Source organism: Anticarsia gemmatalis, chromosome 14 (genome assembly GCF_050436995.1).
Source record: "Anticarsia gemmatalis isolate Benzon Research Colony breed Stoneville strain chromosome 14, ilAntGemm2 primary, whole genome shotgun sequence".
In the NCBI taxonomy this organism is placed as follows: Eukaryota; Metazoa; Arthropoda; class Insecta; order Lepidoptera; family Erebidae; genus Anticarsia; species Anticarsia gemmatalis.
This window is the reverse complement of record NC_134758.1, coordinates 5192438-5214034: the sequence shown is the minus strand read 5'-3', so window position 1 is coordinate 5214034 and position 21597 is coordinate 5192438. Positions and strand designations below refer to the sequence as shown.

At 33.1% G+C, this 21597-nt stretch overlaps 5 protein-coding genes across 7 annotated transcripts; 2 read left to right on the top strand and 3 right to left on the bottom strand.

Annotated features, from left to right (window-relative positions):
* Positions 1-2790: 2790 nt before the first annotated feature.
* Wbp2 (WW domain binding protein 2) lies at positions 2791-8846 on the bottom strand. 3 transcript variants are annotated; one of them, XM_076122836.1, is made up of 7 exons: positions 8664-8846; positions 6936-7110; positions 5695-5854; positions 5030-5160; positions 4697-4835; positions 3975-4057; positions 2791-3769 (listed from the first exon to the last, which is right to left on the bottom strand). In XM_076122836.1, the coding sequence occupies exons 1-7, from the start codon at positions 8717-8719 to the stop codon at positions 3722-3724; spliced, it is 792 nt and encodes a 263-aa protein (XP_075978951.1). In that variant the 5' UTR covers positions 8720-8846; the 3' UTR covers positions 2791-3721. The 3 variants fall into 3 exon arrangements, with proteins under 3 accessions (XP_075978951.1, XP_075978952.1, XP_075978950.1); XM_076122835.1 differs by having other exon boundaries at positions 2792-3769; positions 4625-4835; XM_076122837.1 differs by lacking the exon at positions 3975-4057.
* A 448-nt stretch (positions 8847-9294) lies between these two features.
* On the top strand, positions 9295-12975 carry Pms2 (mismatch repair endonuclease PMS2). Its single transcript, XM_076122762.1, has 8 exons — positions 9295-9470; positions 9590-9749; positions 9821-9964; positions 10052-10253; positions 10332-11963; positions 12043-12241; positions 12519-12668; positions 12780-12975. The coding sequence occupies exons 1-8, from the start codon at positions 9393-9395 to the stop codon at positions 12858-12860; spliced, it is 2646 nt and encodes an 881-aa protein (XP_075978877.1). The 5' UTR covers positions 9295-9392; the 3' UTR covers positions 12861-12975.
* Positions 12967-15208, bottom strand: l(2)09851 (WD repeat-containing protein 1 l(2)09851). The gene is made up of 7 exons (XM_076122763.1): positions 14774-15208; positions 14529-14697; positions 14180-14398; positions 13908-14048; positions 13678-13828; positions 13364-13581; positions 12967-13122 (listed from the first exon to the last, which is right to left on the bottom strand). The coding sequence occupies exons 1-7, from the start codon at positions 15082-15084 to the stop codon at positions 12985-12987; spliced, it is 1347 nt and encodes a 448-aa protein (XP_075978878.1). The 5' UTR covers positions 15085-15208; the 3' UTR covers positions 12967-12984.
* Positions 15209-15456: 248 nt separating this feature from the next.
* LOC142978158 (pentatricopeptide repeat-containing protein 1, mitochondrial) lies at positions 15457-17923 on the top strand. Its single transcript, XM_076122480.1, has 4 exons — positions 15457-17022; positions 17163-17335; positions 17415-17586; positions 17690-17923. The coding sequence occupies exons 1-4, from the start codon at positions 15544-15546 to the stop codon at positions 17921-17923; spliced, it is 2058 nt and encodes a 685-aa protein (XP_075978595.1). The 5' UTR covers positions 15457-15543.
* A 13-nt stretch (positions 17924-17936) lies between these two features.
* Positions 17937-21483, bottom strand: eIF3l (eukaryotic translation initiation factor 3 subunit l). The gene is made up of 10 exons (XM_076122481.1): positions 21324-21483; positions 21114-21209; positions 20585-20749; positions 20080-20303; positions 19721-19853; positions 19413-19553; positions 19040-19327; positions 18723-18908; positions 18311-18544; positions 17937-18127 (listed from the first exon to the last, which is right to left on the bottom strand). The coding sequence occupies exons 1-10, from the start codon at positions 21348-21350 to the stop codon at positions 17993-17995; spliced, it is 1629 nt and encodes a 542-aa protein (XP_075978596.1). The 5' UTR covers positions 21351-21483; the 3' UTR covers positions 17937-17992.
* Positions 21484-21597: the final 114 nt, after the last annotated feature.

Below are 21597 nucleotides of genomic sequence, written 5' to 3'. Positions count from 1 at the left end.
GGAATGGGAATCGAACCTTCGAGCTCCGCAGCTCGACTACTGCGCTACAGTCATCAAATCGACGTCGTATTAATTTACAAGCAATTAAAATAAAGACGCCAGCCTCGTTATCTATCCGCATACTGTACCTACTCATAAGTATTGCAATTAAGACCTACCAGAAATGAGGTTCACATTATCCACAGCATAGATATACAATTAACCTACCTCCCTGTAATGCACATACAAATATTTTACATGGTTTTGAGTACAGGATTAGTTAAAACAAAAAAAAACAAAATTGACTGCTTTATCGCAATGATTAGTTGCATCTGTAGTAGAATAAGCAGGGAGTCGTCAAAAAGAAACAAAAAAGGCAGCTGGTCCTTGCATGCACTGTGCCAGTTATTTGGTAAAATATTACTAATATACTTATAGCATTATAATGTAACGGGATTTAAAATCGTTAATTGTACCAGCTACAAACACATAACAAACATGACAATGAAAATCAAGATATTTCATTTACATACTTAGTGTATTTATTTGATTCGAGTATTATCGAGCCCTTTACAGAGTTATTGATCTCACAATATTATACATTTACCGCCGCCGCTTTTCGGACCTCCCCGTTGTCCCCTGCCTAGACAACATGGGTCTTTCGAAGCATTGGATTTCCTTTTTTTCATATAGTTATTATAGCTCTTGCTTCCAGTTTCTTCGTCTTTGGCTATCATCTTGCGTTCCTTTTTCTTTTTCCTGAGATATTGTTTTATACCCTTGACACTTCTCGGATTTTTCATTTTACCTCCATATCTGCTACATTCTGTACATCTTGTTTTAGATTTCGTTGCCATTATCGAAACCGCACTCGCGCATGGTTTTAATCCTTTTTTTGAGGTTCTTCGGAGGCATTTTTCTGGAGATCGACATGGTGGGGGCGTGGGGTGACAACGTACAGGAATGCACGATGCGGAGGGGGTGCATGGTGGGTGTATAGCGGGAGCCATTTATAAATGTGAATGATTAGTCTGAAATGAGAACACATAAGACTTAAGTATGTCTAAATGTATTTAAATATCAATAATTAACGTAACAAAAGAAGCCAGCACAAGAAACAAGATCTGCCACTCTTTTCTACAAGAATAAAGTAAATAAAAACTTACACAAAAGTTACTCAATGTTGACGTAAACTTGCATTAAAAAACACGTATGTAACTTTAATAGTTATAAAAATTGAAATGAAATTTCTTTAATAGAAATGTTTACCTACTGTGCGATAGATGTGCCTACCGTTTCGTACAAAAACTATATGAACAATAAGATTATTTATATTCATACATAAATTGGTACCTAGTTAGTATATTTTAAGGTAATAGGTAGGTATATCTGTACTCACATTTTCCGGCAGCTTCGTAATTATATATTATAAACAGAATAAACCGACAATTCCTCCCAGATAGTGAAAAAACTGTAGTCAAGTGTGTGATAACAGTTAAAGCATATTTTTTAATAAGTTTTACATTTAAGAACCCGTAAATACCTACCAATAGTGCATACCTAAGGAATTAATATTTTTATCATAAACCATTTTCTCACTCTCACAACTTTGTACAAAAGTTCAACGCCTGTCACGTACGTAGTTATCAAATTGTTAGTAAATATTATAGAAATCGCAATAAATATCACAACATTACGAAATTAAATCACATAGAAATTACTCAGATATATCACTGCAATTGAACTTTTGTATTCGACATACACGTACCGGTCTTTGTTTAAAAAGAATACCTTACGAGTGGCAGACATAATAGACCAGTCATTTTAATGGCCTAATAAGCAGAATTAAAAGTTAACCGATAGCTCTATTTATTAATATTAATTAGTACCTAGATAATGGATACACACATGCTTAAACTCGCAAGCTTGGGATTAAAAAATCCTTATAAAAATTAACAACAGTAAGTATCTAGTTATTAGATATCTGGGCAGTATTTAATTCAAGTTCCCCAAAATGTTGCTGCAGAAACTTGTTTTAAATTTGGTTTAGGTTAAGTTTTTAAGGGCAGATAGAACTCTAGTTAACTTCCAAATCTTTAAAATGACTGGCCCACAATTTCACCGAGGCTGGCTTCTTTCGTCAATACAAAATCAAACTACATATTTGGCAGGCTTCTTTGTACAAAGCTGTCAAAGTGGCTAGTAGTGTCTAATACAGCCTAAATACATAAATAATTTACTCACCCATAATATTGCTTTGTCCAAATTAGTTTCACTTAGAAGTGTTTTAATGTTATTGATTCATTTCGGATAATTTTGTAAACTTTTTGTGTTTGTTGATTTTTGTACAGAGCACGGAGATTTTACATTTTCGATCTTCTCTTTTCAAGATTTGACATAAGATATAGTCTTCTTTTTTGACGTCTATTTTTTAAATTGTGGACAGTGATTACAGGCATAGACAGAAATACATTATGGAATTAAGGGCGGCCATAACACGCCGTTACAGTCGTTCGTAAGTTTCATCACAAATTTTAAATAGTTTCATGTAGCTTCTCTGTTTGTTGAACCGCAGAGTACATTAATTGGATATTTATATATCTATATGTAACATCCGTCCTTAAGCAGCTACCTAAGATTTGCTATCTCATTCATTAGCTAAATGCTGGGGCTAGATACGGCACTATAGCCGTTCTCGTGTGTCTATTAGCCTTTTGAAAAGTAATGAATGTTAGATTTTAATCGTTATTACACATCGTTAAATAATAAACATAAAACAATAGTTACATTAGTCTATTACAACAAATAATAAAACATTTATGTAACAAGCTAAGTCTTTATTTTAAGCTTCTTCAATAATATACACTACAATTTGTAAGGATATTATGATAAATAAACAGCTTAATATTTGTAGTCCTATAGCTAAAATATTGATGACAAAAATAACTAATTTACATATTGACTTTACCTATAAAGTGAAGGTGATCAATATTAATACATTTGCAATGAAAATATCACATTAATTATTGTATAATAGAATATTAATTTTACAATTTTAAAACGTTTACAAGAAGCCACAATATGGTCATATATTTTATATAACAACATAACAAATAATTTGTTGTAATACTATCCGAAATACAGGTTCGATTGTTTTATAATAATATGATAAAGTTGTAACAATAACAATTTTTTGCTGACAATACATACGCTAGTATGTTAACGACAATTTGCATAGCATAGTTTAAAGTTATATTCTATTGATGTATCGTTCTTGGCTAACAATTATACACATGGCTAACAGTTACATACATAGGTATTCTGTATTAGTAGTAAATTTATAATACAATTTGTATCTCTTTATCGCAATAGACACGAACCAATACAGCAGAAAACAGTAGGTACGCTATAATGCAGTTAACTGGAGCGCAAACACGTACATCTCTTGAAGAGATGTAGCTGTTCATACTTACTTAGTGCTCGAACCCAATGATTATACAGGTTAGAGAAAAAAGTAATAATCACAAATTTATAGCTTTTTCGACTAGTAACATGGAGGCACTATGCTTGCCCGGTTAAGTATGTCTGAAGAAAGGAATGTTACAATAGAAAAATATGCAAAACTAAAATATCAAAAAATAGTACAATGTTCTTAATTAGGTATGGGCTTTATATTATATTTTAATCGCAGATTTTTTATTATTAGAACTTTTCTCAGGCATATGAAAATGTGGACAGTGCATTAATTTTGCTTCTTTGACACAGATTCCTGATAAGTTGGTGGTTGATCCTGTAATATAAAACAATAATTTTGTACAACAACATATAAATTACGCATTATTGAAAAACTAGAATTCAACTTTTTTATAATAAATTTTAATAAATACAATACGAATGTGATCAAATCACGCTTACTCTACAGTGTATTAGTATAAACAGTTACATGTTATATTGAAAGGTGAAGTTGAGTGATTCATACATATTACGTTACTTACATTGTAAGGAGGTGGCACATAAGCTGTTTGGGGCCTGTTAGGGTCGTAATAGGCGCTCTGTGCCGCTTCCGCAGCTTTAGCATCTGTAAAGTACAATCAAACTACTGCAACAACCAGTACATACTATTCCAAACTAATTATTTTGCTACACTAAATTATTTACATTAGTATCACAACACCACTCACTAAATTAGTACTATTCGTTAGCTATTTGTGAAAACTAAGATAAGCAAAAATAATACTTGAACACTCTCAAACGCCTACTCACTCTGGAGCCTCGGCCTGACCATTTATTTTCATGACAATTGATCAAATGTTCCCCGAAAATTGTTCTGAACAAGTAGATCAAATATAATGTTAAGAGTATAACTTAATCAAAACTTCAAGACTCACACAAACAATTTTGTTTAAGTGTATAATGTTTCTTAATTACATTCGTTAGCGAATATAAAGTGATGTTTCTATGTATTTATGAAGTCCCAACTGTCTCAAAACAAGAATATTCTGAATGTTTCTTAAGTCTTTTTTTGTCTAAAATAGTTTTGTTTTCGTAGTGACGTCATTTTAATGTACTGTTCATTTCGGACACTCTTTCACTAAGATTTAAAATTTTGAATGTTTAATTTAGAATTTGGGGTTCCTATTCTCACCATTAGCGGACATAGGAGCCGAGGCCGGGGCTCCGGGGTAGCCGGGCGGCGGTGCCGACGGCGAGCCCGCACCTGATGCACTGGGTGGCGTGCGCGGCCCCGCGCCAGAGTAGCCTGCACCTGGCGGGTACACCACACCCGATACACCCGGGTACGGCGGAGGGTTGTTCGACACGAACACTGAGTTTGGTGGGGGTTGGTCAGGGAATGCCTGAAACAAGTAGCTTAAATTAGTAATCATCAAAATAGCGATGCGACCTAACATCAATGAGTAAATGATGAAGATGCTGTCGGTTAAACGCAACATTTAGAATTTATTTTTAATACCTTAGATTATTGTTAACAAAGTAAATTATCACTATTACTCTATTAGTAGGTAGTATATGTATACAATAAGCTATGTACCGTGTATGGAGGAACCCATCCGTAGTATCCTTGAGGTGGTGGTGCGTAGGCGGGCGGAGGTGCCGCATACCACGGTCCTGATGGAGGCGTGTATGGTGGCGGGGCAGCACCCGGCGACATGTGACGGGAGGCTGGAAATTACAATAGTATAACATAAGTTTACTAAATTATATTGCTCTACAAGTTGGAGCAATGACCTCTTAACTTTGAGAAAACATGTTTTTATAGATGACTATATTTTTGTCCAATAAGATCACGTCGAATATCGTTTATAGCTGTAACATTTATTGGAAAATGATTGTATTTTTTACTCATTGCTAAAGTATTTACTATAATTGTGCACTTGTATATTGGCTACACCATGCCAAAGCTTCGGCATTAGGCACTAAACGCATTTAGTTATGATTAAGATAAACAAATTACTAAAATGCACTTCAGGTAATTCAGGTAACACAACAATTATTGGGGCAAGTTTTTTTGAAAGTGTTAATTAATTTAATTATTTACTTACTCATTTCTTACACTAAGTTCACAACACCACAGACACTCACAAAGGCAGAAGTAATAGAATTAAATTAATCACAAACTAAATAAAGAAATGGTGTGAAAAACCTTAAACATTTCACTGTCGTATTCTTTTAACTGTTCACTGATAATGTACAAACCAAGGTGTGCGGCTTTCAGCATCGCTTGTCCGTACTCAATAGCACCTCCAGACTTGAATGTTAATTTGAACTTCACTTCTCCTATAAAATTACCGTTAGGTTGCGCACGAACTTTCCCTTTAATGTAATTAGCTGAGAACATTGGCTGTTCAACTGTAACCTGAAAATAAAGTAAATCGAATATTTTAACATTTTAATCTATACCTACTAATATTATAAAGCTGAAGTGTTTGTTTGTTTGTTTGTTTGAACGCGCTAATCTCAGGAAATACTGGTCCAATTTGAAAAATCTCTAAATCTTTCAGTGTTAGATAGTCCACTTACTGAGGAAGGCTATAGGCCATATCATCATGCTACGACCAATAGGGGCAGAGTACCAGTAAATAATGTTACAAAAACGGGGAGAAGTTTCACCCATTCTCTCTTATGTGACGCAAGCAAAGTTGCGCGGGTCAGCTAGTAATATTTATGAGACAAGGTGGATAACACAATGGGCGGTAATTGTAAGAAAAATACTGTTTAAAATAATTACCAATTTAAAGAGGTCTGCCTGTGAATGAATACAATTGTGACAAAATGGCACATGATTCTAAAATTAGTCATTGTTTTTTATTTTTACTTAAGACTCATTTACACACAGATGGTTTCAAAATCATGATGATTAAAACATACTATATAATCTTGATAAATCATTATTATAATTTTTAAATAGATTCTTGTTATTGTATTAAATTTTTTTGTCAATCAGTTTTGCTTCAGCCAGTCAGCCTGTGAATTGTTTTGCACCAGGTACCAATGTACGTACATATAGTTATAACTAATCTAATTTTCATTATGTGTGTGTCACACAAAACAAGCAAATAATGTTGTATGTAAATAGCCTTAGAGTATATTTTGTATAACAATGTATATTTACATATGTAATTATTAGATACTTAACATTTCAAATGAGTATTTTATTTACAGGTCAATATACTTTTAACATTGTAATCTGTAGTTCAAATATGTACAAAACATGTCACTCTTTTTTAATTAAAAAAAAAGTACTTTACTTATTTTAGTGCAGATTTATAAAAATATATCCATAAATAAACTTTTTAAGTAAGTTTTTTTTTGGTAAGCAAACTTTTTAGAACAGTCCACAATTTCCAATTTAACATCCATCATCTCATCTGCTAGACAGTATTGTACTAACAAAATCTAAAATAATATATTTATTAAAATGTAAATAATAGACTTACATCTTCCATAGCAATGAAAGGGAAACTAAAAGACCTTAGCGGTTCAGCATTGTTTTTGGAGTTGAAAATCATGCGATGAGTGGTGAGGTACATACGACCCTGCTTCACACCTTTAAATTCTGTAGTATCATTTCCATAAAACTCGACCGTAACATTGTCCGAAAACAATATGATACTGAAACAAAAATATGAATTGTCTAATAGCCATAACAGCAGAAGAACGATGTATCTACCAAAAAGTTAAATTCAACTGTATTAAATGTCGCATAATTTACATAAAGTGTATGACTTTGCAACTGTAAGTGTGACTTTACTTTACAAAAAATGCTTTTGTATACACACCTACAAGATAAACAAAAGCATTCCTTTAGCTGAGCATAAACTGCTTCAGAATCAGAGCATTACAATATGGACTGTACAGATTTGTTGCCTCATATTATTTTCTATGGTGCTACATCCACAGGAATGGTATTTCGGGGTCATGGAAATTAATACAAAACAACAAATGTTCAACAGCTCAGATTCTGATGCAGAAGATGCACAGCTTTTATTATCAAAAACAGTTATCGAATATCAACATATTAAAAGCAAGTCAATTTTAGAATAAGAGTTATAAAGTAAATAAGCCTTAAATAAATGGCAGCAGAATTAGTAAGAGCATTGATTTGTATGTTGTTATAGACATAATAATAATTGATGTTTCCAGAGTATAAATGATAGCTCACTATCTTATCTCTAGATAATAATATGGTGGTTTAGGCGAATATCAAAATGGATACCAAAAACATTAATCTATTCCTGTAAAGTTATTTTATTCCTTTAGATTGTTGTAGGAATTTGATATTTAAATATAAAAATTATATTTGAAAGCTATTACATAATGTTATGTAAACATTGTCCTGTTGTGACACATTAATAAAGTACTGTAGAGACAGAGAACCATATGCAAAGATATAAAATATAATAGATAGAAGGATGGATACAATTGAATGATACATAACAGTATGGTATGTACAGGGAAAAAAATAAAAAGATACATGACATTATGCTGTATTATTGAGGGTAAATATGGCCCCAAATAATAAAACCTGTGATTTGTAGTGAAGTAATATTATCAAACTGAATAATTGACTACTTGATGCAGAGTTGATAAAAAAAAATCATTTTATAAATCGATTGTGTCCATAATAATTGTGTATAATGATAATTATTTACATTATATTCTTATACATTCCTTTTCTATTGAACATTGTTAACATCAGAATGGTGATGAACAAAAACCCTATAATATTTAACCAAAAGGTTAAAACTACCCTGGTTCAGTTTTAATTATAGATAAACAAGTATTCAATGAGATATACAAGTGAATATCATCTCCAATAAGATTTCAGAATTGTAGGTATCCTTCATACGTAAATAATGATAGTACAAATACTGCGACTAATGTAACTACTACTAAGAAGACAATAGATGATTCATATGAGACAAGCATTTATTATCAGAAAATTGATAAACAAAAATTAACCGGACATCAACAAGATAATCCTTAGTAAAACGGATCTCAAGTTTACTTAGGTTTGTACGTCAATCTACCAAATACACTATAAAAGCATTACTATATAATTGCATGAAGATCAATAGATTCATAAATGAGTAACGATTAGAGTGTGGAACATTCTAAAGTGATATAGTACGCAGTCGTCATAAGCAATCAAATAGATGACTCACCACTCTCCAGCATGTATCAACACTCCGTGATCGGCATGGGCCGTATTGAGAGACATTTTGGTGTATGGAACTGATATCAGGATCTACCCAACTTCTAACAAAATAGCAATTAAAGAATTTATTTCGCCAGTTGTAAACAGTGTACAAGACAGATTTTTTGATCTTTTGTTGACACTTTAACAATGACAGATAGAGTTTACAGAAATGTATCAGTAAAAGTAGACTAAACTCGACTAAAAGTAGTTCTAGACTTTGATTTTAAACATTTTATTTGTTATATAGGTATTTTTTTTAACATTTTATAAATAGGTAAAGGGCATAAACATGTAAGCAAAATGAGCCCCATCGGCTCTCATTTTTTTGAGTCTTAGCAAGCAACAAGTTCAAATAAAGCTAAGACGAAAAATAAATAAGTAAATAGGTTCGTCGGACTAAATGTGTTTAAGGACTTAATTTTAATCAAGCACCTGGTTTACTTTATAATAAGCGTCTGCTTGTAGGTGCCTAGGTGATGGAATTAATGACACAAGGATCCCCTTGCCTTCTTAAAAAATGTAACAAGGGCAAATAAAAAAAAAACAACTGCCATTCTTTCTGTCAAGTTTTGACTGTTTTGAGCATGAATGAACAATGTCAATGTCAAACTCTCAAAATATTTCAGGGGAGGGCGGGAATAATAAAAACATTTTTTTATCTGATTTCCATATTTCTTTATAAAATTCATGAATCATGGAGGCAAAACCTAACGAAAATAAAGCTATTAAACCTATCGCTACTGATACAGTGCATAAAATCTGTTCCGGACAGGTATTTATTACAACAAAGTAAAGTTCTATTCTTTAACCCTTACAGAAGCAAATAAAATAAAATTATAGCACTCAATTATTCTGTATTTTACTAGGACTTACTTTAGCTCCTTCTTCTAGGTGGTTGTGAGTTTGGCAGTAGCAGTAAAGGAGTTAGTTGAAAATTCACTTGATGCAGGAGCAACGAACATAGATATCCGATTTAAAAATTATGGTATAGATTTGATTGAAGTATCAGACAACGGCACTGGTGTTACTGAAGATAACTTTGCTGCCTTGAGTAAGCAATTTTTCTAAGACAATATGACAGTATTTTTGAGCAAGTTGTATCATTAAGTTTTGTTTTTTCAGCTCTTAAGTATCATACTTCAAAGTTAAGTGATTATTCTGACCTTCTTGGAGTCGCCAGTTTTGGATTTAGAGGAGAAGCTCTTAGTTCATTATGTGCACTAGCTAATCTCACAATAACCACAAGGCATAAATCTACTGAATATGGTAAAAAATACATACCTACCTAGTTCTTATTATTTTAATAAGTTTTCATGCATAATTTACTTTTCAACTGCATATTTTATTTTACAGCTACTAAAATTGATTATGATCACAAAGGCAATATAACAAAACAGACCCCATGTTCGAGGCAAATTGGTACAACTGTTAGTTTAACAAATCTGTTTTCTTCACTACCAGTTAGACAAAAGGAATTCCATAAAAATGCTAAAAGAGAATTCAACAAAATGACCCAGTTGTTGTATGCATATTGTTTAATTTCAGTAGGAGTGAAGTAAGTAATAAAATATTTTGGGGAACTGTTTTGCTATAGGTAATATATCATTGACAATGTCTTGAACACCTGTTACAGAATAACTTGCAGCAATCAAACCACATCTAATTCAAAATCTGTAGTGGTAGCAACTCAGGGAACTGGATCTTACAAAGATAACATAGCTAGTGTGTTTGGTATAAAACAATTACAAACATTACTAGAAATAAAACCTGAATATGTAACTAATATAAAAGATAACATATTCAAAGGCTTGTCCGGGGAGGTTGAACAAACTGATGAAAGTGTTGATATTGAAGATGTAGAAATTGATTTGTCAGAAGACTCTAATGACACAGATAAGACAGACTCCATAAGTAGTTCACAAAAATCTCAAGGATATAAAAACATTACTAAACCTGCAGAATTTACTGGATTCATATCATCTTGTGCACATGGAAGTGGACGTTCTAGCACTGATAGACAGTTTTATTTTGTCAACTCAAGACCTTGTGAGCCAACTAAGGTAGTCAAACTAATTAACGAAATATACAGGCAGTACAATCCAAATCAATATCCATTTGTATTCTTAAATGTTGATTTGGAGAGAACCTCAGTAGATGTTAATGTGACTCCTGATAAACGCAAATTATTCCTTACGAAAGAGAAAATAATACTAGATATACTAAAGAGCTCTTTGTTCAAACTGTTTGAAAGTATACCAAGAACACTAAAAGTAGAAAGTTCTTTAAGTTTATACAACAAAGAAGCCAATGATGTGAAACCAGATGTGGATCAACCAAGGGTTTTCAATTCATTTTTGCAACAGTTTCAAAGCAAGACAAAGCAACTTTCAAATCAGGAATCAGCAGTTGTAAAGGAACCAACCAAAACTGATTTAAAAAGAAAGTCTACAACAATGTTAAATTTTATTTCTACTAAGACAATGAAAATTGCAGATGTTAAAAATGATGATGATGATTTTCAAGAGGTCTCAGCAGAAGTTTCAGAAATAGATATTAAGTTTGAAGAGAAGACCTTAGAAAATAATCCTATCTCTGAGGATGAAGGGGATATGAATGATTTAGAAACAAATCAAGTAGGAAATGCTAATAAAAATGATAATGACAATTCTGAAAAGATGGTTACATTAGAGAAACCAGCAGCCAGCAAATTGCCAGAGCCTGATAGAAAAAATATCATGTACTTAGACTTTACAGATAATTTACCACCTACACAAATAAGAAATATTGATGAAGTTGTTATAGAAAAAGAACACACTATATATTGTAAAACTAAACCAGCCAAAGTGAATACTTCTCTCGATTTAAAAGAAAAATCTCCAAAAGAAAGGAAACCAAAAACAATAACAGATAAAGAAGACATTGGGAAGAATAATAGGAGATCTATAACTTTAAAGACATCATTAGATCATGTTAAAGCATTAGTTACTATGTATAACCAAGAGAGAAAAGAATCAGCTCCTACAAGAGTGAAATTTAAAAGTGAAATTAATCCAGTATTTAACAAGAAATGTGAAGAAGAACTAAGCAAAGAAATATCAAAAGACTCATTTAAAGAAATGAAAGTTATTGGACAATTTAATTTAGGTTTCATTATAACTCGATTAGAGGATGATCTCTTTATTATAGATCAACATGCTACCGATGAAATATATAATTTTGAGACTCTACAGAAAACTACAGAATTAACGAGTCAAAAATTGGTCATGTAAGTTTACTTCCAAGAAAAGTTATATTTACTAAGATTCTTTATATTACAATAATAATTGTAATGAATATTGTTACAGACCTCAGCAGCTTGAACTGACAGGAGTTAATGAGCAGATTCTAATGGATAATTTGGATGTGTTTAAGAAAAATGGTTTTACTTTTGAAATAAATGAGGAAGCCCTACCTACAAAGAGAGTGAAACTGCTAACTATACCTATGTCGAAAAACTGGATTTTTGGAAAGGATGATATTGAGGAGCTTTTATTTATGCTAAGGGTATACATAATTACTTTATATGTGCTACTTTATCCATGAGTAGCGGCCGCGCTCCTGCTTCCATGGTATAAAAGCTTATTTGAAAAAAACCTTTACATCTTTTGCACATTAATCTTCCTCTTGAATCACTCAATATATTTAAATATACCACATTAAAATCAGTCGCTTAATTTCTAAGATCGAACAAGCATAAATGTAGGGTGTGGAAATCGATTTTGTTATATAGTATGTATTAGTAAACAAGATATTACTGAAACTGAATAAACTCTTTTTACAGGAGTCTCCTTCAGAATACTGCAGACCAAGTAGAGTGAGAGCGATGTTCGCGTCAAGAGCTTGTCGAAAGTCTGTAATGATTGGCACAGCATTAGGCAAAGCTGATATGAAGAAACTTGTGGACCACATGGCTGAAATAGATAAACCTTGGGTATGTAACAACTGTTACCTAAACTAAAATAGAATTTAAGTGAATTGGTAATGTTTTTTAATCTATAAATTTTAATCATAGCTTATAATATTTCAATACCATTCCTTACAGAATTGTCCTCATGGGAGACCTACAATCAGGCACTTAGTGAATTTAGCCATGATTCACACTAAAGATAATATTGATACTTAAATGCTTTACTTTATTATGAATCTAAAAAATCAAGGAATCCTGTTTAAACTTTTATAGTGATATTTAATTAGTGGACAGTGTAAAATATTAAATAAAAGTTTACAAAAAATGTTAAACATTTTATTTATACACTAATCGTTTTGAATATATTAAATCCAGTCAAAGCAGTAGTCATCATAACTCCTGGAATTTGTTTGTGCCAGTGTAATTCTTTTATATCACTCTGACCTTGATGAATGAATAACAGCTGAGGAGGTAAGTTCTGTAATAAATAAAATGGTAGACATTAGTTGATAGTGTCTTTCAAATTAAACTCACAGGGGGCAAAATGGGAATTATTATGATACTTAAATAGTAATCATAGTTTAATGCAACGCGTCTGAACCCTTACATCAGCCTTGATAGCAAGCAGGTTCACTGCTACCAAGACAGATGTAGGTCGGTCGAAATGTCAGGTAATAATATAATATATGTTAGTAAATGGTAATATTGTGCTATTTCACCTTTAACTCCTCATCAACAACTTCCTCGTCGTCTCGCTCTACCGCCAAATCCCATAGCGCAACTTGATGGTCCTCGCCAGCAGATGCCAATACACTTGGTTCTGACCAATGCCATTCTACAGATGTAACAGGCGCTGTGTGATGCTTGAATGTGCCCACGGGAATTTTGTTTGAGAATTGTCTTAAATCCCAAATGTGAAGGAACCCATCATCTCCACCTGAAATTTACATACAAAAACTTCCATGAAATCACCAGAACTCTCATTTGTCATCAATGTTATCAAGGAAGAATTATAATACATTAACATCCTTACCACTAGCAATGAAAGGTTCTTTATTATTCCATGATATAACATTGACATCACTTTGATGTGCATTTTCAGCTGTTAGCATACAAGCCTTGTGGGGAGCTGCTCTTGTGTCCCAAATTCTTATTGATTTGTCGACTGAACATGTTGCTAATACCTTCCTAAAAATGAATTTATTTAACTACTTAAATAGTGTCCATAATTAACAAATTGGATAATCAAATTCATTGATATACATGCCTTTCATTGGGTGACCATTGTATGTCTTCAACAGAATCTGTATGGCCCACTAGAGGGCGCTGGTCAACAACCCAAGTGCCTCCCTGATTTGGAGTCCAAATGTGTACATCTCTTCTACAATCACCAGAGGCTAATACCTAAAAAGTTTAGTTTATTTTATTATAACAATTTTGAAAGTATAACCAACATTACACATATGAATTAAGCACAAGTATGCAACAATATTAAATAATTTTCCTTCTTTACACAAAATTTTTTTGGCACTTACACCAGGCTCTGTGGGGCACCAGTCTAGGCCATATCCTTCTTGTTGATGTCCATTGAATGAATATAGAGGTTTGACAGGTTCACTGACAGTGTCCAGATTGTACCGTTCAAGCAATGCTGGCTCATCCACAGCTTGCAATTGCTGAGTAATATTCCAAATGTCCACTCTTCCTAATTCAGACCAGCTAGCTGCTAGTACTGAATTCATGTAACTGGTTGACTGTGAACAAAAATATTAGTAGTTCAAATTAAATATTTATAGGTACTCATTCTAACATCTGTTGATTAATATCATATTGAGGTGAATATTTTTAATTAAAAATTATGCGATTGCATATTACTATACTAACCCTTATTCTATTGACACAGCCCTGATGTTTGATGAATGCAAATGTCATAAGTGGCTTTTTCGCCTCATCAATCTCCTCTTCTTCATCATCATCGTCATCATCTTCCGATTCCTCGTCTTCCTCAGCTTTTAATGTTTGATGCAAGTTGGACATTTTAATAACTAAAATACTAATAACAAAATAATTTAACAAAATGTGCAAATAGGTAAACAAACGAAAAACTATCAAGTTCCATATTATCTTACTTGTTTAACTGAGCACTGGTAGCTTGTGTACCGGCGACTACATAAGCTGTCAAAGGAAACTCGTGCCTGTCGTTTCCTAAATTATCATTAACAACATCGAAGCTGAGGCAAGGGGCACCGGTTTGGGCTTGATGTAACATGACGTAAGCGGACTGGTCACAAACCAACTGCTCGTCTTCTTTTAGTGGCTGACCAGGTAGATATGCTTTTGGACGATCGGCATCTTCATCACCTTCTTCTCCTTCCTCCATAACCTCGTCTTCACTGTCAGAGGAACTCGCCTCCATTTGATCTTCCATTTCGTTAGACATTCTGTTTATTTTAATGATTTTACACTAGTATTTAAAGAAATAAGAACAAAATTGTTGTTGATAATACATCAACACAACATGTGTGATTGAGGTTATAATTTTAATATGTATGGAATTTTGACACTGACATTATTAGACGCGTGTACATACTGTACATGCACTTTAATTTTATCACGAGGTAATCAAAGTTAAGTATTTACAGAATAGAACATTTAATGATTCTTACCTATTTCAAGTCTCGAAATTACTAGATAGGAAGCTAGGACCCTACCTAAGCTATATAAACCAGTTCATAGATGAATGAAATAAGTTTGAACATAGATTTTATTCAATAGAAGTTTCAGAACAGTAGATCTACTGTCATTGATTGATTGTATTTATTTTTATTTGAGGTTATAAAATACATTCATGATACAATAAAATTAATTTGAAATTTCTAAAATCGGACTAACAGAGATAATGGCTTTTCGGTGTATAAATTTATTAAGAATTATCAGAAATACAAATATATTAAGGCATAATTTAATTACGACGTCCGTTGCTTTGCCAGAAGAAGTTAAAATTATCAAGCCGAAAAAATATAGAACAGAGGACAATCTAGTGTATATAGAAGATCCAGACAACTTTGGTACGTTATCTAAGACAGCTCACACTCAAATAGAGGACCTGGAAGATGAAGATGACGTTAAGGAAGAACAATTTTTACAAAAAGTACCTTTAGCGTCGAAGAAGCTAACAACCAAACAATACGCCGATTTAATCAAACAATATCTCAAACACAAAAGACTAAAGGAAGCAATAGATGTATTAGAAGTAAGAATGTTAAAAGATGATAGAGTGAAACCAGTAAACTACATCTACAATATATTAATAGGTGCATGTGCAGATGTAGGATACACAAAGAAAGCATTTAAATTATACAATGATATGAAAAGAAGGTCTTTGAAGCCCAGTGGGGACACATATACATGCCTTTTTAATGCTTGTGCTAATAGCCCGTGGCAGGTAGATGGCTTAAAAAATGCAACACATTTGAGGGAAATAATGATTGAAAAAGGAATTGAACCGAATCTAACAAACTACAATGCCATGATAAAGGCTTTTGGTTGGTGTGGTGATTTATCTACAGCTTTTAAACTAGTTGATGAAATGGTGCAGAAGAAAATAAAAATAAGAATACACACTTTGAATCACTTACTGCATGCTTGTATTTCTGATAAAACGAATGGTTTGCGTCATGCTCTTATTGTCTGGAGGAAAATGTTAAAACTAAGAGAAAAGCCTAACATATACACATTCAATTTAATGCTGAAATGTGTGAAAGACTGTAATTTGGGAAGTAAAGATGATATTGTAGAACTGATTAATACAATTCAAATGTTAGTACCACAAGTTAATAGTAATGTAAAACAACTAGAGTTAGTAAATAAATCAGATAATATGCTTAAGAAAGGACAAGAAAAGCAATTATTGCTTGGAGCTGCTGATTCAGAAACTGCTGCATCGAATGATAATACCAATATTACCCATAATCCTGATAAATCTCAAGATGTAGTAGATATTGATAATAAGGAAAAAGTCACATTAGAGTTTGTAAACAAATTAGACAGAGTTAAAACTAATGAGAGGGTAGTCCCCAACCTTTTATCTAAAGTCTTGAACATGGAAAGAGTAACTGGGTTACAAGAAGTCCACACAGTACAAGATAAATTTGCAGTGATTGGTGGTCAAGATGATTTCCTTGCAGAAATGCAGGCGTTTTCTGTAAAACCTAATGTTAAAACATTCACACAAATGCTGCCTTTATTGGAGAATAACACAGAATCTGAAAATAAACTTTTAGAAGCTATGAAATCTTCAGAAGTTAATGCAGATATAGATTTTTACAATATGCTTATAAAAAAGAGGTGCTTGAGAATGGATTATGATGCTGCTATTGTAAGTTTAATTTACAACATCATTTTCAATAAGGTTTCAATTAAAGAAGTACTTATTATTCTTCATTCTCTGGTTTCTGCCTAACCATATGGAAAAAAGGCATGATTTTATCTATGCACTTATTTTTTTTTGGATTACAGGATGTAAAGAAAATTATTGAAAACGAAGCAGAATACCGAAAGAAACGTTTCCCACACTCTAAAAAATTTAAACTAAATGTAAATATTATGACATATGGTGTATTAGCAATGGCTTGCAATACAAAAGAAAGTGCAGAAAAATTACTCAAAGATATGAATGAGAAAAAAATTAAGTAATTATCTTATTATTCAATAGATTTTATCTGGCTTATTTATTTATTTGTTCATAATAAATTTTATTTTGGCTTGCAGAGTCAACATAGAAATTCTTGGTACACTTCTGAGGCAAGGGACAGCTAAAAGTCAATTTGGATATATTACTTTCATAATGAATGTTGTTAGATCAGAGAATATTCAGCTCAATGATGTATTTCTCAAACACCTGGAAGCTTTCAATGATAAATGCCATCAAATCATCAAAAAGGTTTGTACTATAATTCAACAGGTTACATCATTTTACTTTTGTTTAAATCTATTAATAATATTTGGAAAAATATTAACAATAAATTCTTCATTTCTAATCACAGAAACAAGGATCAGAAGTATTCATCAAAGCCTACGAAAAGTTCTTGAAATATTACACCAGTTGGTTGAAAGAGATAAACCTAGAGGAAGTTCTGAAAACTGAACACCCCTGGCAACAGTTTAGGCAAAATTATCCAGAAACACTGCAAAGAGATGGAGTCGTAATCAAAGAACCTAAGAAATTTTATAAAAGAAATAGAAAATATGTACCTTATGTTCCCAAAATAGTAAATTAAAAACATTACAAAATATTTCTTAGTAACTTTATTCATATAGTTAAGTTACAAAAAGGGACTCATGAACATTTAGATCTTAATGTGATGGAGTTTACGGTTCAACTCTTCAAACTTGAGAAGTTTCCGAATGAAGAAGTCGCCGAAGCGATGAGCCACCTTGGTGTCGGCGATGTGGATCATGTCATTGTCGATGTAGAAGTCCAGCTGAAAAATAAATGACAACTGATCAAGACAAGAGCAAAATATTTATATTTCATTGCCTACTAACATATCTTTACTAAGAACAAATCTCAGATCTGCCACTATCGCATTGTTAAAATCATTGTTTTTTAAAGTTTTCTTATTGTAATTCAGCTTGAACTCTTGATAGATAAACTAAGGTCCTACCTCCGAACCACTTTGGAATTTTCCATCAAGTCCACTGGGTCCCTTAGTCCATACTACATTCTTCATTTTGTGCTTGAAGCACAGCAGGTGAATGGCGAGAGCGGCGTGCTCTCTCGCTGCGTCTCTATCACCACCACGCGCGGCTGACATGAAGGCCGCCAGTTTAGCCAGAGGTAGAGTTGTGTACAGTTTCAAGTACGAACGGATAGTTGGCAGCATCTTCTGCTGGCGGACCTGCAAATATTTAGGGAATGGATTTTTACTTTGATCTTAACTACAATCGGGCGTATTTAATGGCATTTTTCAAAATCTTATAGCCACACATCAACGTATTGCGCAATCGCCTAAACATGCAATTATTATGTCAAAAATATCGGATTTTTTATGAGTTTCTATATTTTTTGCAACTAACCTCATCCATGAACACCTGAGTTTGGTGTTTGACGGCATCGCGGCCGTAGTTTGAGCCCGGCTCAATAGGCGGTGGGCAAGGAGACAAGAACTTGGGGCAGGCGAAAGTAAAGCAGCTCTCAAATTCTCCCAAGTCGCCGTACTGCATCTTGAACATCTTCTCGTGATAATTCTTCTCACGAAGCACCTATAATTGAAATATTATTTTTAAGTATATCAATCAATAGGTCTCTGCTTTGAAATTAAAACTTGATAATTGTTCCTAGCTTCTAGCATGTAATACAATTTATAAGAAAGATTTTCAAAAGTTAAAGGTACCTGCTGAATGGACTCATCGACGCACTGCGGGTGGAGTACCAAGCAAATGGCCAGCAGATGGTACATCTGTTCCGTTTGCTTGTTGATCTGATCGTTCTGGTACGAACGCGTGGAGAACAGTTGCTTAGTACGCTGCATGTACAGCAGGGCTGACGACAGCGTGCGGATGGCGTCGGCGTAACGACGCATCATCATGTACGCGAAGCCCACGTAGTAAGACGTCGAGATTTGACACGCGGGTACGTGCGAGTATTGGGACTTCTTATGAAGTTCAATGTTCTCCAAGACCTAGAATGAATATAAAACATTGCATCTGTAAATAATTTCATATACATATTTTTTGTATGAAATAAAAAACATTGAAAATGTTTACCTTGATAGCTTGGTAGTAATCTCCAAGTAAAGAATGTAGGCGCAGGAGTCCTACCAAGGAGAAGTAGCCAAGCATCTTGTACAGAGAATGACGGCCGAACTCTCCCGCAACCGAGTCAGGGTCGCCTCCAGCAGCATACACCTACAGTGGACAAAATTGCATCATGATTTAAACCTTGCATGCTTGGTATATTTTATAAACAGTTTTTTAAACATGGCAAGCACTGCCAGCATACTTGACTGAAGGCCTTAACCCTTCTACATAATAGGAGGAAATATGTGTTACGTATATAATCACACAAAACATACCTCAAGTTGACGTTTGATGTTGGACTTGTCCACAAGGGAGTGCAACACATTAAGGATGCACAGAACATTCCATGCCTTGTTCTCAGTGTTTAGAGCGTCAATTTCTGCTGGGCTCAGCTTAGATGTGCGCGATCTAGAATAAGATTATTTACAATTATAGAAAAATGTTTGTACACAGCTTTAATCTGCCTTTCATTCACTCTAATGTTTCTGTGATAGAATATGGTATTGATTAGTTTATTTGCAGAAATAGTACAAGAATTAAAGAAAGAAAGTACATGGTTGTGCCATAACATAATAATGATATAGCACCAAAAACCATAAAACATTAAGTGTGAAAATAGAAACAGAATCATTACCTATATTGCGCAAATGACTGGAACTGGTAAACAAACTCATCAATAAGTTCCCACAGCCACTGGTCGGGTAATTCCAGAGGTACTGGGGTCTCAGCGGACAGGATGTAGTTGAAAAGGTCACAGTAGTTGTAGAATGAGTGAAACCTTTGCTCAGGTTTAGGTCCACCAGGGACACGCGCATAAATGTCGCGATAGTACAACTCTTTGTACAAAATCATGAACACCTGAAATAGTTCAATTTATTTTAAATAGTAACAAATGTTTAGTTAAAATGGTTCATTGTTTCTGATACTTATTTAAAATTTTAATATTAGAGTCAAAAACTATACAGACAGTACAGACACAACATAATGACTAATAAAGATTTTTTCTTGAACACATTTTCATTGAGTAAACTTAAAATTGATTTACACATTGGAGAAAACATATAAGTCATATTAGGTATATCACAATCTTAAATGATATTTAACATTATAGTGATGAATAAATTACACAGTTTACTCACATTGTCATTATCAACTACTGGTGACACCTCATTCTCATCAGGCCATGGAGTATTCTCAAAATACTGCTCGGTAAGTTTAGGGAAAGTGTTCTCATAGAGATTCAGGATCTCATATGTTACTCCCTCATTGATCATGTTACGGAAGTATACAAGAAACTTTTTAACCTGGAAAACAAATATGTAACACTGTAGTAATGACGTTTGTAGAGTGACAACTTCAACCTTATGTTCTAGGCAATGATGTGCTTATGTACACAAATATTTAATAATTACTATACTACCTAAGCCGAAAGTAGAAGTTTGTAGAATTTGATATATTACTGCATTCATATTGTGTGCACTTTGCATAATATTCCATGCTATACTATGAGATTACAGAAGCTTTATAATACCACAATTTATAATATTGATGCAGAAATGGATGTATATATTTGTAATCTAACAAAGCAAGTAGTGATTTTTATTTAACCAAATTACAAAAAGTTTGTTAGTACATTTTTCACAATACCAGAGTAGTCTAAACACTTACCATGTCAGGCATTTTATAATACGACCTATCGTATTCCAAGTCATATTGTGGGTCTCCCGTATGCGGTTCGTAGTCTCCGTAGGACTCATACCCGCCCTACAAATAGAGAAATAGAACTGGATAAATATATTGCTTACGTTCATAAGTAGTAGAGGTTATTTCGGAATAAGTTTTATAATATAAGTCTATAAACACCGGATTGATAATCACCTCGTTATAATCGTCACTGGAATACATATTTTCTCTCTTTTATTTAATAAAACACATAAATTCAGCCTGTAAAATACAAAATCTGTCCACGAAAAGAAACGCTGTGGCCCCCAACACGTTCTCGATTACAAACTTTATTACTTTTACTAGTAATCTGTCAAAATACCCTTTACCAAAATTACCAATTGATGATTGGCTTATTTTTACATTTTATATATTTGGACCAATCAGGTATCGAGAGAAAACTGTAATTGAAATCACGTTGCTCATAAAT

Excerpts from the sequence above, each read along its gene's own strand:
- Wbp2 (XM_076122835.1), bottom strand. The coding sequence starts at position 8,719 with ATGTCTCTCAATACGGCCCATGCCGATCACGGAGTGTTGATACATGCT. Across the intron at positions 4,836-5,029 it reads GATGGGTTCCTCCATACACG|GCATTCCCTGACCAACCCCC; the intron begins GTACATAGCTTA and ends TACTTGTTTCAG. Across the intron at positions 4,058-4,624 it reads GGCTCCTATGTCCGCTAATG|ATGCTAAAGCTGCGGAAGCG; the intron begins GTGAGAATAGGA and ends TGTACTTTACAG.
- Pms2 (XM_076122762.1), top strand. The coding sequence starts at position 9,393 with ATGGAGGCAAAACCTAACGAAAATAAAGCTATTAAACCTATCGCTACT. Across the intron at positions 9,750-9,820 it reads AGATAACTTTGCTGCCTTGA|CTCTTAAGTATCATACTTCA; the intron begins GTAAGCAATTTT and ends TTGTTTTTTCAG. Across the intron at positions 12,242-12,518 it reads AGCTTTTATTTATGCTAAGG|GAGTCTCCTTCAGAATACTG; the intron begins GTATACATAATT and ends CTCTTTTTACAG.
- LOC142978158 (XM_076122480.1), top strand. The coding sequence starts at position 15,544 with ATGGCTTTTCGGTGTATAAATTTATTAAGAATTATCAGAAATACAAAT. Across the intron at positions 17,023-17,162 it reads TGGATTATGATGCTGCTATT|GATGTAAAGAAAATTATTGA; the intron begins GTAAGTTTAATT and ends TTTGGATTACAG. Across the intron at positions 17,587-17,689 it reads GCCATCAAATCATCAAAAAG|AAACAAGGATCAGAAGTATT; the intron begins GTTTGTACTATA and ends TTCTAATCACAG.
- eIF3l (XM_076122481.1), bottom strand. The coding sequence starts at position 21,350 with ATGTATTCCAGTGACGATTATAACGAG. Across the intron at positions 19,554-19,720 it reads ACATCAAACGTCAACTTGAG|GTGTATGCTGCTGGAGGCGA; the intron begins GTATGTTTTGTG and ends TGTCCACTGTAG. Across the intron at positions 18,128-18,310 it reads AATTCCAAAGTGGTTCGGAG|CTGGACTTCTACATCGACAA; the intron begins GTAGGACCTTAG and ends TTTATTTTTCAG.